At 37.6% G+C, this 15,192-nt stretch overlaps 1 protein-coding gene and 1 long non-coding RNA gene across 2 annotated transcripts in view; one reads left to right on the forward strand and one right to left on the reverse strand.

Annotated features, from left to right (window-relative positions):
• LOC119693534 overlaps positions 1-15,192 on the reverse strand; it is a 327,707-nt gene that overhangs the window by 292,883 nt on the left and 19,632 nt on the right. Inside the window, exon 2 of the mRNA XM_048623073.1 lies at positions 14,650-15,131. Within this exon, the coding sequence (XP_048479030.1) occupies positions 14,650-15,084 (435 nt within the window). The 5' untranslated portion in view covers positions 15,085-15,131. The remainder of the gene's footprint in view (positions 1-14,649; positions 15,132-15,192) is intronic.
• Positions 11,499-11,899, forward strand: LOC125488960. The gene is made up of 2 exons (XR_007266627.1): positions 11,499-11,612; positions 11,700-11,899. It is a non-coding gene; the product is annotated as an uncharacterized LOC125488960 (long non-coding RNA).

Here is a 15,192-nt window from a genome sequence, read left to right on the forward strand (position 1 = left end):
GTAGTTAGATATTCTAATATAAAGAATGGGGTGAAGTATAGATACGCTGTGATACCTCTAAATAGTGGTTATGACAAAATATTATCGACACTTAGCTGAGGATCCTGAGGCGCCGCCGCCGGCCGGTCGAAGCTCCAAAACCACCCCGCCATAAAATACACTTCCACTATCACTCCCATATGCAAACGCCCCCTCCTATCACCCGAAACTCCACGAGAGGACCAAGCGCGAGTTTTCTTCCCGAAATCTATTTATAGCCTCTCCTGACCATCGACTCCCTTTTTTTCTTTTTTTTTTCCCGGTTCCTCCATCGAACTTTATCGATTCAACTCCCTCCCTAAGCTCCTAGACTACAGGTGGCGCCACTGAGCTAGACAATAACACAACTATTAAATATTTTTAAGGTAATAAACCGATGAACTATTGTTCTATAATTATTGATAATTAATATTATTATTATTTAACTAGTATTTACTAATTTTAAGTCCTGATTCGATTAATTAGAACTAAAAGATACTCAGTTGAGCGTCAAGGAGGCGTAGTACGTAAAGTGTCGCGTAAATTAGTGTTGTGCAAATCTGATCCTCATAATAATAACTTATCACTATGGCGTCATTCATTTCAATAATCAAACAATAATTAACAGAGCCGTATAAACGGTTGAAACATAATATAACCGAATCTAGTATGATATCTCTTTAAACTCTAAGCGTCAACAATAAGACTTGTACTTATTCTAGGTATCTGTCGATTCGAACGACACAACAGCCCCCGAACATTACCATATAAGGAAATGCATCATCGAGTCTAACCCATTAGATGGCACTAGTGTGGCATTTCTACATCGCGGTATGGTTGTGTTTTCCAACCAGCGTATAGTCTTATTTTGCTTATAATAAAAATTTCGCCAATCTATACATAATGTATAAGTCTGCTACGGACGGACTATGTTCCGTTACATTACGTTATGCGTTAATGTATTTTTAATACTTCTGCTGCTATCATTAATTTAAAACGCCATCATCAAATTAACAAGTCTACGGAAGCCTTATTCAGGACAACTTGGCGGCACAACAGTAGTTACTTACATCCAGGCAAAAAAGTGGTGTTATAAATTTTACGTGGTTGTGTATATATAAGTGTGTTTCTGTGTATCTCTCTTTGGTAGCGTAGCTCCTAAACGGCTGAACTGATTTTCCATTGTATTTTTCGGCTCATAGGTAATGTTACCATAAGTTTACTTACTTGTAGCTATGTTTTATAAAAATCGCTTTAGCAATACAAAAGTTATTGCGATTTTTAGTCTTCAATGTGAGGACTTGTTAACGTTGATAAGGTTATTGTTCAAACAATGTTAAATCCATATTCCCATATCTCTATAACTGGTGAAACCACGACCAGTGCCGACCAGACTCCGCCTACATCTAGCCTCTAACACCATCACGGCACACAATATGCCGGTTTCCCATTACGCACAACAAAAGCGTCGATCATAAAGCTAATTACACACTCTCCCCGCGCCATATCTGTAAATAATGACGTCGTCACACGCTCCCTGCAGTGCCGGCTATTGCGATATAATGTGAGCTAGTGCTGGACTGAGGCTGGGATCACACGGACCTAACTAACACGTTTTTTTTTTCTATCTAGGTATAAACGGTTTTCCGTATTTTGTCCTTACAAACGAAAAGTGAATGGTTAGTAGATTATATGCGTTAATAATGGACGTGAACTGCAAAAAAACGTCCAGCTACCAAACCACTACCGACACATTAGCAATTAATAATCCATAAGGTAGTGTTGATCGCCTGTCAAACATCTGTCAGATCCATACAATTTACGTCAGATTTGACAAGCGAGCGACGCTTCATAAGCATTTAACAATGCTAGTGTTTGGTGATGGTAACCCCCAGTACAATACAGTCTGAACCATGGCCTTGGTACATAGAACAACATAATCATCCCATCACTATTCGAGAAACAATGTGCTGCCTCCACTAGATTATGGGATTAATTTAAAAAAGACCCTAATAGCTGATCGTCTGGAAGCTGTCTACATGGATGTTCATAATTGTGTCTGATAGATAATGCTAGGGTGGAGTGGATTACAGCGTTATTACACTCACGATCAATGAAAAAGTTCCAGTGACAATAGAACCCAATTACTCTTAGGGCGGATTCGGCCAACGTCGAGTAACTTTTTACTCACGAGTAAAGTACCAGTTACTCGCGAGTAAGCAGATTTTGCATTCTACCAAACCTGAAACCAAGATAACTAGCTTATCCCAAGAATAAAATGTTATACCGCCAAAATTGACCGTGTAACGAGCTTATCCGAGAGTAATTTTGTAATGGCGGCAGCACATCAGCTGATTAGAAAACCGTCATAATGACATATAAACACATCTGCCAAAACATAAACAAAAGTACGTTAAAAGGCAAAGTCTCAGAATAACAACAGCGAATAAAATATTAAAACATAAACAATTTCATACTTTTATAATCCATTCAAACTAAGTTGGCATGTCATTTCTATTGCATGCTTTGAAACGCAGCTATTTTTATTTTAGTTGCATTACAGTTTCGTTCCTCGTTCATTCAATTTAATCATGGTATAACTTGGTAGAATGCAAATGTACTTATCCTAGATATTTACTCGCGTATAATTTTAATTCCGGTATAGTTATTCTCGTGTAACGTGATGTTTGGACGAATTCACCCTTAAACGGAAAAGACTAGACAAATGACGCCACTTGCAATATTGAAGTAAATTTAACTGCACATCAGAATACCTATTACAACTAAAAACGTGAATATTCAGTTCCAATTTTTTATTAATTGTTTGAAAGTGAGTGGAAGTATTTCATTTCTTGTTAGTGTATTTTAACCTCTGGCCGAAAAAGAGCATATAAGATGTAAAAGCTCAAAATGTATGAGATAACTCGTGTAAATTATTGGAAAATTTAATAATCTTGATAATTAAGGTAATAACGGTCTCAATTAGGTTATAAATGAAACGTACTCGAATAGACGAATCTCTCGTCCTGTCTGTCTCCTGAAGACAATGGGAGGCAGGCGGCGGTTTCAGCGAATTTCAATTTGTGAAAACCGCGCGCTGAAACGAACAGATTAGCGAACTGTGTCGCGGAGCTAGGAAACCATAATAATATTATGTAAAAAGTATAGTGATTAAGAAATAATGAAAGCTATAATATTCAAAATAATTGTTAAAACAAAAAAATGGGTATTGAGTTCGCCGTTCGTACCTACAAATTTAGTTTTCAATATTATATTTTTTACTGTGTCGTAGCCTCGTAGCGTATTTCGTAGCCCACTACGCCGTAGCGGCGCGGCGTAGCAAGCTAATTCGTAGCATTCTACGTAGTAACGTCGTAGGCATCGCATAGGAAATAAATAAAATATAATATTATCAGCATCGATCGGTTTAATACACTATCAACCAATTATTCTCATCAAACAACCAATAATCTTTGTCTTTTCCAACCAACCATTACTTCGCCATTATTACAAGTATAACTAGTCTTTTCATTAAATTTATATTATCTTTTTCAAAAGTCTACATTTCCCTCTTTTATCACAACATTACAATAATTATCCAGCACCCGGACATAACAGTGAGAATTCTTGCCAAACAATGAACTTCCAACATTTTAAGCCTTTCTTAACTCCTAGTACTTTTCATACATCTCGCTATGTTAATTCATTCTTCAGTATAAATAATTCAGTACTTCACGGCATATCACTCTGTATTGTGTTCTCTTGACGAATGTTTGGAGCTTAACTCGACGGATTAGAGTTCAATTTGGTTTGAGACTTTGCATTTTAAAGTAAGATTTGCTGCTCGGTATAATTTCTTATTCACCAAAGGGTCTTATGAGTTTGTTTATTGTTGTTTTTTTAATGTATGTTAAGATAATTTTAGGATAAAACATGATATTGCGAAATAAACATAATCTAGATTAAAAAGTATACTCTATGCCCTTAAGTTTTCATGTAATTTGTAACTTAAAAAATAAACAAAGAAAAATGTTACATATCATGTTCACATTACAAAAATTACAGTTATGTATAATTTCTTATACATACACATAAACTTTACCCATTTGCGCACTCAACGGCGTACTAAAAATAAATTGAAAGTACTAAACAAAGACCATAAATAACATTATAGAGTACACAGCGTACCCACTTCCACCCTTTGTCTTTTACAGGCTATTAACTGTAGTTCAGATCAATAAACCCCTTTTCATTGACGCCTTCTGGACCTTTGTACGTACTTTATGAGGCTTCTTAACATGCTTTGGATAAAAAAACATGTTATACTCGTACAAAATGTGGGAAACAGCGCTTGGTACTGTAAGTCGAAATCATATTGTTGGCCCAGTCATACCTGTAGATCTCAATTATTTCGTTCTCTCAGACTAATGAGGAGAAGTTGTATGTTTATGGAAGTATTTTTGTGTCCTGCCAAAAAACCCGGTAGGCAAAGGCGAATAATTCGAAATTTATTTATTTATTTTATTTTTATTTTATTTTAAAGCATCATAAAACAGGTCAGACACAATACATTTCTAAGTAAATATGTTATTTAACAAACAATCTAGTGACTAACCCTTAAGGATATGATGACAGCATGCTATACGTTATTTATAATAAAGTCTTAGTTCTAGCTAATATGTTAATATGTTTTTTTCTAAATACCTATATATTTATTGGAAGGAGATTTAAAGCTATCTTATAAATATTAATATATATTATAAACAGTCTATACTTTAAGTTGTAAAGAAAACAATTATAAATAAATACGTTACTTACTTATCTTTTAAATTTAATGTAAATAGTTGTTTTTTAAAGGTGTGGAGGTTTGCAAATATATCTAGTGGCCCATGATTTATTTTCTCATTATATAGACGACACATATTAAGGAAAGGTTCATGAAATGCCCTCTGAGTTCGACAAACCGGTAATTCGAAGGTTTTGAGTTTTTTTACTTGTCTGCGTTGTGTACTGCGAGGAATACTGATTTTTATTTGTTCTAAAAGAGTCGTGTTTATTTGTCCATGTAATATCTTATGTAGAGTAAATAGGCAAGTTGAGATTCGGCGATATTCGAGGGAGGTTAATTTAAAGTGTTGAAGTCTTGATTGGTATGAGTTACAAATGTACTTTAGTTTAAATCGGTAAGATATAATTCTTAAAAATCTAGCCTGAATATTTTCTAATGATTTAGTATGGATACTATAATACGGAAATTTGTTTCAGGCCTGTTTTTTCAACTTCAGATAAAAGTTATTTGTTGAATAATTCTGATGCTGAATGTTGCGTCTGAATGTTTGTACATATTAGACGGTGACAGGAATAATTTAATTTTTATTCCACAAATAACTTTTTATTAACTATTGAAAATCAGCCGTCAGTCTTCACATTCAGTCCAATGAATAATAACGACATTACTCTTGGGTCTTGACCCAATTCCAATTTGGAAGTCAAACATTTTAATGATTAAAGGACATTCTTCAACACCCTGCATGGACTCTCACAATATCAAAGAGAGAGTCATACAAGAGCGGCCTTCCACTCGACCACTGACCCAGACTGAAGTATTGACACACATTCATACATAATATATGGGTAAGCTTTTCTGTAAGGTTTGGGATAAAAAGGATCTTCCCGCCAACGAGACATATTGTATCGGTATGCAAAAACACTTATTGGACATACACCTATGTAAGTATTATGTACGTTAAACTTATCTAAAAATCAATAATCACAACTTAAAACTCCAAAAAAAGTCACATTGAAAATAAAAAAACCACAGCAAGATCTTAATCAAGACTCAAAACCGCATTCAGAATTACCGCTCTCAGAATTGCCCAAATAAACCTCACGGCACATATTTAGTGCCCACGCACGTTCAGAAATTTAAACCAAGATGGCGGGAGACGTATCGACATTCGTTCAGGAACCGACAGTGACGAACAGCGGATACGGGGACCGCTTCGTCTAGAAACGAGGTGAGAGGGCGCATTTTAAATATCACACTGATTACACCCTTCACGTTTCTAAACGGAAAATTGAGGTTAGTGAGGTGGCGCGGTTTTGAACTCTTTGACCCCCTTTTAGGAGGTGTGTGGGAATTTCGCTGTAAAGCATTGTATCTACCTTTGGTGAACTGAAGATAGGGTCGAATTTTATCAGTAGATTTTCTGTTACAGACTTAGGACTTATGACAGCTTTTAAAATGGAGTAATAAACACAGACATATTCCATATGTTTTAGTAGCGGCTTTTATGTATTTTATGTAATAGTTATGAAAGATGAAAGTTAAATATTAAGGTGTTTCTGTAAAAGCAAAAATCTATATAGGTATTACCTATGTATGATTAGATTTTAGCTATGATAATTCTCAGATTGTAGCTATACTGTATCGTTTTGTTGTACCTAAGTAGGCATTTCTCCAACTTAGCACTTTAATTTCCGCCTCCATCAGAACCTTAGCGGATCCCACATACAAACACTACATTACTGAAAACAATTGAAGTGTACCGACGTGAATGCACACACACACACACAAACACGACGTGGAAGCAAGTTCGCAAATCTATTGCGGTACCATCCACTAAACATTCACACAAAACTATCTATTCCAATGCCAGCTTTATGTCAAGCGCGTTAAGTGCCACAAATTGTTATACCAGTGCCGAGCTGCGCCGGGTTGGCAAACTTCTCATAAATGTTTCATCTACACCCGAAACAATGGTACTGTCAACCGAAAGTAAAGCCGCACGGCTCTCGCAATTGTCGCCCCTATTCTCGTCAGAACCTCCATGGTACAAAGAGAAAACGCAAGCTTTTTCATTGGTCTCAATTTACCGGACAAACTTGGGTCAGTGACGTTTGCATTCCATTTTCAAAGTTAACACGTCAAGTTTAAGACCAAGGCAAATGCAAAAATAGGATTGCCTTACCGCCAGCTTTAATACCGACCCTTGTTATCATGAAACTGGCCTCTATGTTAATGAGGATAAGGGTTAAGGGGGGATCAGCATAGAGTGGTCTGGGTTAGTGGCCTCTCGACCAGGTGCCGGCGCCGGTGGTTTCTTTGTTTACAGTTTGTTTGTTTGAGGAATCGTGTTAATGAAGCGAGCCGCATACATGTTCAGTTCACTTCACGGCTTTTCAGTACCATCGCATTTGCGGGTTTGTTTTAATTTGTCGCTTGTTTAGCTTGTTAAAGTCTTAGGGTGACTTGCACCAAACAGTTAATCAAAATTGAATCTATGATTTCTTGCTCGGACATTATTCTGTCCTACTGTATAGGTGCAACCCATCCTTAAATATTAAATTGATTTGTTTTCCTTCCCTATAATATAATAAAATCGAATAGTTAACATTGAAGTTGGATTTCACAATTTTAACGAGAATACTTTTTTAAGGCAGAGCAAAGTTTAGTTTTATCTCCAACTCGTATGCCAACCGTGGAGATTATGACAATGGCCCTCCAGTCTTGGAGGAGGCTCATCTATATCCTACATTGAACTATAACGGCCTGTGCGTGCGTTTTAGAGCTAGTTGAAAATAAAATATATCGCTAGCATACATACATACATAATATTATGCTCACGACTGGAATCCCCGCAGGGGTAGACAGAGTCATTCGTTTTTCGCTGTACATTTGTACTCCCGTGATGAGTACAATGCGTTTAGGGTATACATTCATCTAGAATCTAGATGTCCAGGTATACTCACGATGTTTTCTATCACCGTAGAGTACGAGTATTGCTAGCACAGTCATACCTAAAATATTACTTAGGTATTAACTTCAACAGCCACTCAAATAAAACATTTCCAATGACGCATAAGTACGCAGTAATTTGATACTGAAATAACAAAATATGCTAATTTCTTCAAGTTGAGTCCAGCCGGAGCTTCTGAGATAATATTGACGAAGCGCTCCGTTGTCATTCAAATTCACGACTCAAGACTTTTGTTACTTCAATTATTGAACGATAATAATTATATAATATACAGGGTGTCCCACGTTATGTAGGTGATTTTACGGAAATTTCAAAAGCATGCAAATTGAGTCTAAATCTCTTCTGAGCAAAATTGCATTAAAATAAAATAGTTATTTTCATAACTATAATAAATATTAAGTATGTTTCGTCTAAATTGGTTCAACCAATATGCGTTCATGTATCAAACTTTCAGAGATTTATAGATGCGACACCGTTATTTTAAAAAGTTAAAACTTAAGGAGCGATTACGAAATATAATATTAAAAGAGGTCATTGTACATTACGAAATATTAAAAAAGTTATCTGTAAATATGCTTCGTGATATCAGATAATAAATGCAATTCATACCTGAACTCTACCTGGCTGTAGCGGGGAGGGGGGCGGGGGGTGGAGAGCGGCTAATAAATATGTATGTGGTAATCGCAGTAACGCGCCTTGTAAACTGCTCGTGTCAATTCTAATGACAGGCGTAAGTTTTACACGCTTTGGTGGAGCCGTTTTCAATTCGTTTTCATTTTTATTTGAGTAATGTGGGAATGTGACATGCATTAAAAAAAAGGTTCTAAAATGGGGGAACTAGATTACCAGACCATAGTTTTTTTCCGAAACGCATGTCAATCAAAACATAAAATAAGGATACAGTTCAACAGGGTGGTGGTTTTATCAATAACGTTATAGCAGGCAAAATATTACAGTATCGGTAGCCTTCAACGCCTATATAAGTTTTTTAGGGACGTGTCGTATATGACTATAAAATTTCATAGAAATCCTATTAGAAGTGTTTTTGTGCAAGAGTAACAAACGTACAAACTCACTTATAATTTGTAATATTATCGGTAAAACATTTTAAGGCGAAGCGAAGCTCACGGGCCACAGCTAGTTACTTATGTTTAATCCAAAAAATATTTTTCCCCAAATAAAATTGAGGTCACTAAAGTTCTTTGAAATTTAACCTATAACATTTCAGATTAATACGAGTAGCATTGTCTGTTCGGCTCCTGAAGCGCCGTGAAAAATGCCTGTGGGGTCACTTTAACTTACGAAAAACTAAGTATCGGCGAGCTATGGCGCTAACCACGACTTTATTTCGTTACATTTAACGTGCCAATCGTTGGACAACTCCCGTTAGTTCGTTATCTTGTAAAGGTAGAGTGACCCTCCTGCGCCCGGGGCGCGACGAACGGGAAATTCCCGGGAAATTATGATGGAGGAGCGGGAACATTCCAGAAGAAGAATTGGACCCGGATATTTCTTCTGCATTTCGGGTTAATGGCGGTTGTAGATATGATCATTATAATATTAGATGTTGGTTCAAAAATATTGAATGATAATCATAGGCTTTCGATAATTTTATGTTTGAGGGATTTACGTATTGCTTATTCAGATGTGGGTAAGGTGTAACTATTTAGTTATCTGTGGTAAGGTACAATGCAAAATCTAATGGTGAAGTTAAAGCTTAGTTCAACTTTCAAAACTTTCTGATTGTCCAAAGAGCCAGCCCCTTTGGAGTAGGTACCTAACCAAAATAGCTATTCCAACATTAAGTATGTATGCTTGTATTTCAATTATTATAATATTAAGAGTAAGTATATGGTTTGCATAATACAGAAAAGCACCGTGGCTTAACTATTAAGCGTAGTCTGTTAAATTTTAAACTAGAGGTCAAATATCAGGCTGGAGCGAAGTAGTTAAGAAGTCCGCGGCAGAACCTCAGTAAATTAACTTAATGAGCTACAGAGACAAGGAAGTACAGAAATAAATTATAAAACCACCTTGTGTAGTTTTCAGAATATGCTTTAAACTGGAAAATTTCTGGCAATTAAAACTAGACACCGCGTAAGAACGAATGCGGGTAATTTAAATTTTGGCGTAGTAGGAATCAAATTGTACACTTTATTCATATTTTAGCGATCTGGCTCCCTATCGTGAACTTGTTTTGACAACGATTTTCGGATTCAAATTGTGGAATCTGACACTAACTAATTATGTACTTCGTATTTGTAACTTCGCTTTGACTTCGCGATAGGGCCCCTGGTTATTTTCGTTCAGTCATTACAAGTTCAAAATGATCATAAGCATTTTAGTTGACTCCGATCCGATTATCGTAGTCAATATAGTCATTGGGGCCTGAATCGGCTGTGTTACGGGTGAACGGGACCCTCTATTCAGAAATAATATTATTATATTCGATGCAGAAGACAGATGATACATTTAGGTTGCACAAACGAGGTTCCTGCAACCAAAGCCGCTGCGGTTCAAACAGCACGGGTGCCATTTGCCTCAAATATCGATTACACAAACAGAAACGGAAACGAGAGACGCTTAGATACAGACATCCAAACGAGACCTAGAGATCCCGCCACCCGTATGAACACTAAGTTAATAGACCAAACGTTTCCCAGACCTAGCTTAGAACCTAGGTCGCCTACTTGATCGTGTATCGGTTCCAGGTAAGGCTGCTTGCACAGTGGGTGCATGCTAGATGAGTTTTGTGTATGTTGATTTGGCGTGTGGAGCAATATGTGATTAGATTGAAATAGGGATGACATTGAACCACTGTTATAGAGTGGTAACCGTGAATTAATTATTATGAAGAAATTGAAAATGGTATTTGTGCTATTATTTCCACAGATAATCATAACATAATTTCAATCTTTTCAATTAGAATGTCATTCATTTTATCTGATTAAGGGTGGCTTTTATAAAAGTGATAAATGTATTTAACTTTTTATTTAAACACAATTTGAAATTAAATTTCGTAAAACATCTTTTACCACGACTTAAATATGATTAGTAATCTGTTAAACCTAAATGCGGTCAAATGGCTATTTAACTTTACTAAACACATTTATCTACTGTCATGGCGTCAGTCGCGGCGACCAGCTGACCGACCGGCTGTCAAGAGAACTTTTCCATTTCTAGCATTTTTCCTCAGTGATGTCTAGTTGTAGTCTGTGAGAGATTCAGAGGTCATTGTTCAGAGGTTATGTTGAGGTTATCTAATAAATAATGTATTTGTGGGATATTTTGTTTGATGACGATGATGAAGAATTACTTCTCTTTATGAATAGACCTCGCTCATTACGCTATATTGCAGAAAGAACTAACTTATTTGAGACACTACCGGATAAAACATTTGTTAGGAGATTTCGTTTGACAAAACAAACTGTATCGCTATTCTATTCTATTCTCTGTGGGGGTGTAAGTACCTGCACCTGGCTCTCTCGAGTGGAACCTTTGTGCATATCCCCAAGGTCTAAACTGCCTTCCTAAGCTTGGACCATTTCCCACCACCATGGTCCACTGCGGGTTGGTGGGTTCACATATTATTATCTAGATGTGCTAGATCTAGATATGCAGGTTTCCTCACGATGTTTTCCTTCACCGTAAGAGCGATGATATACATTGTACTTAAGTTAAAAGAACTCATTGGTACATGTCAGCGCCGGGATTCGAAAACCGCATCTCTGGCGTGAGAAGCGGGCGCTTACCCGACTGAGCTACCACCGCTCGCTAAACTGTATCGCTTCTACTACAAGAAATTCAACATCATCTTGAATTTATTTCCACCAGGTCAGTAGCTAAGGCATTGAAATAATAAAGTTATCTGACTACATAATTATGTTATACTTTTATTTATACCTATAATTATTGTTACAGAAATAATGCAGTTACTCCAATGAACCAGTTGTTTTGCACACTCCGATATTATGCAACTGGCAGTCAGTTAATTACTTGTGGAGATGTGATAGGTGTGGAAGAACCAACAGCTTGCAGAATCATTCATAGAGTTACTCATGCAATAGCATTATTGTATAAAATATACATTAAATCTCCTGATACCATTCAGGAACAACGTTTTTTTGCTCTCTATAATGTGGATGTATGATTCCAATACATTGCACAATAAATCTTGTTCTTCCCTTGTAAAATTAGGGGCACGAACACGAGAAGAAGCTGCTTGACTATTCATTTTACTTTGAAATCACAACAACAAATAAATACAAACACCACCACGCGGTGAAAGCCAAAATAAGTTTTGTTTTGAAATAAGTAGTGTTATTTTCTCTATGTTTGAAATTGATAGATTGACTCCGTTTTACGCTGAGTCGTTTCGAATGTTCAATAAAAAATATGAAGTCTCTCATGAAAAAGATGTGGAACTGAACGTAAATAAAAAATTGCAGGATGCTAAACGCATTTAACTAAATAGTAATCAAAAGACCATGGTGAATTATGAAGCTAAACATGTTTAGGATAAAATTGTTTAGTGCATTAAACGCAATTAGCTAAATGAATTTATGTAGTATTTAAATAGAAGTTCGTAACAGCCACCCTAAGGGTCACTTTTACCAAACGCTAAACGTATTTAAAATTGTATTTAAATCAAATTTTAAATAGATTTTGTACTAACTGACAGACGTTTGACAGACTACTAAATACGTTTAGCGTTTGGTGAAATTCCACCTAAATATTGCTTCTTTCCGACTTCCAAATATAAGGCAGCGGTGAAAAACTCTGACTGTTTAAATTCCCACCAGCAGATTTTATAAAAAAAAAACATCGTTAAGGTTTATCATACTTCTAGACTCTTACTTAGTTACTTACTCTTAGACACAAAATAATATGCGATTCTACCTACTCCCGATCCAGTGTGCGGGCAGCCTTAGTCCTCCTGAATCCTCCAATCTACCGGTACACTCGGCCATTAGGGGTGCGAGTCGTCGATCAAACAGACAGCCAATTTAGTTGCGACTGTACCGGCCCGATTGTTGGCCTTCTTGCCAATGAGAAAAGTGCAAAGTGGATGTACTGAGCGCCTCGTCTAGACGGCCGTATTACTCTTCTGGGGTTTTTCTTTTCTCTTGGTGCAGTCGTGGGACACCCTACGATAGAGTGACAACCTTAGTTGTCGATAGAGACTGAATAAGAAAGACTGTTTGATGCTCTTTAGCTTGACTACATCTCTGAGTTGGTCCGAAAAATTGTTATGAAATAAAATTAGATATAAACATTAAACAGCTAACAAACTAAACGCCAAATTGATAGCCCAACAGACACGGCTAATGAAACGACAAAATGCCCACGAGACCGAGCAATCATTGGACCTGTGTCACGGCACACGATCACTCATACGGAACCCACAAATCATATGGCACCCTCAATAAACAATGGACGCGACAAATGGCCTGTGATTCCGTAGAATCGAAGCGAAGAATCGATGCGACCGATATATCTCACTTTGTTGTTGCGACTGCTCGGGGAAAAGATTGAGTGAGCGAGACAAAGATAGAGTGAGTGAGAGCCAGTAAAATGGGATACGTGTAGAAAGTGTCGCCTTAAATCAAACTGATAAATGTCCTATAGTTGAATTGTAAAGACAATATTGTGTGTAGTGGCTCATGTAGATTGCAAGAACATTCTTACTGACATCTTACGCTAAGATTCTCTGATTCTTCCTATGTACCAGTCACAGGTATAACCTAATCATTTCATAACGGCGACAGATGCAGTTCACTTCTAGAATTTATTTATTTATTGGTTTTAGGGAAACAGACAGTATCATAATACTATAAATTAAAGGTCTTAGTTAATACATAGACCAGTAAAGTTTCCACTATTAGATAGAACTTAAACTAAGGCATTAGGTAAATTCTTTAAAAATTTGCCACTGACCTCATATTGACGACGGCAACCGGAAAATAATTGAGTACTAAGTGCAAAGTCCCAGCTATTCACATAGGTACAGTGCTTAACTATGCTGCTTCCGGCCTGCGCGGCGCAGGTTCATAACTAGAGGCACGGCTCTGTGGCGCGCTGAGAAACACTTCGCCTTAATACTTTGATGTGGACTAGTCGTGGGTAACAGGGAAAACTGTCGATGTTTTCACAGTTAAATGAAGACTTTTTTTAAAGTCAGTAAAGTTTCAACTTTTATTTGCTTAATATATACTACCTAATATAACCTGTTATATATGTAACAATCATATGGAATAATACATGTATAAATGATTATTCATTTTACCAGCATTTGGGGTCAAGTCAAAGTTTTTTAACAGTGTTGTGCGATTAATTCATATAACAATCAATTATGGATTATAAGGCTATTTTTATAAAGCAACACGGCCATATATTTTATTGTTTCCTGAGTTTCCTTACTCCATTTGAAGTATCGTAGACAAATAGGTCAATGGTGATTACATCGATATGCATAATGACTTTCCGCTTTCCCAACACTAGTCGGTGGAAAGTCCTCACCTCACGACGCCCTTTAGTAGGCCGAGTTGTTACCGAGCTGAGGTGAAAACACCTATTGTATATAAATACAAATATAATACAATGTACACTATGTACATTACGTAATAGACTGGCATATAAATAACTTAGAAACAAATGAGGTACAGAAGAAACAAAGGTATTCTGCTGTGTGTTTTCAATAATACGATTCCGATGATTCTCCAGATGCGGAGGAGGGTCTTGTTTAGAAGAAAAATGACAAGGTGATGATGATGAATAATCAACTATTTTTCCCGAACTAAATCAACCGACAAAGATCTCCAATGATGAGATGATCTTAAGGGTTATAAACAGCACAAAAAGGTTAACTCACCCGCTTGTTGTCCCGGAACTTGAGCCAGCCGCTGATGACACTGTTGTCCACGTCACTGTCCCCCTCCCCGTCCCCCGCGGCCCCCCGCCGCGCCGGCAGCGGGGAGCCCCCCGGGCTGTCCAGCTCGCGGCGCCGCATCACCGGCGTGCATTGCTGGGAGAAACGACCCTCGTTCACAGCGTCCGACTTGCGACCAAGAACAGGCGTCCCTTGCGCGGAGACCCCGCCCGCCTGGTGTAATAACCCTCGCCGGCTAAGGAATGGACTTCCATCGCCCCATAGAGACTTCTTCGGCGCTGGATGGTGTAAGCAGAGCGAGTCGAAGTTGGCCAGCTCGACGGACACGCGCGTCTGCAGGCCGCTCGGGTGCGTGGTGAGGATGGTCTGCTTGGCCACGCTGCAGCCGAGGCGGCGCACCTCGTCACGTCTCTCCATCGCGCCCGCTCAGCCCCCGCTAGAGGTCATCGAACCCCATCGGCGATCTGGAAACAAAATGGCCGCCATTAATTCGTTTAAAGTGATAATGCGCATTTAAATGTCCAA

The sequence above is a fragment of the Plutella xylostella genome, chromosome 3 (genome assembly GCF_932276165.1).
Source record: "Plutella xylostella chromosome 3, ilPluXylo3.1, whole genome shotgun sequence".
Lineage (NCBI taxonomy): Eukaryota > Metazoa > Arthropoda > Insecta > Lepidoptera > Plutellidae > Plutella > Plutella xylostella.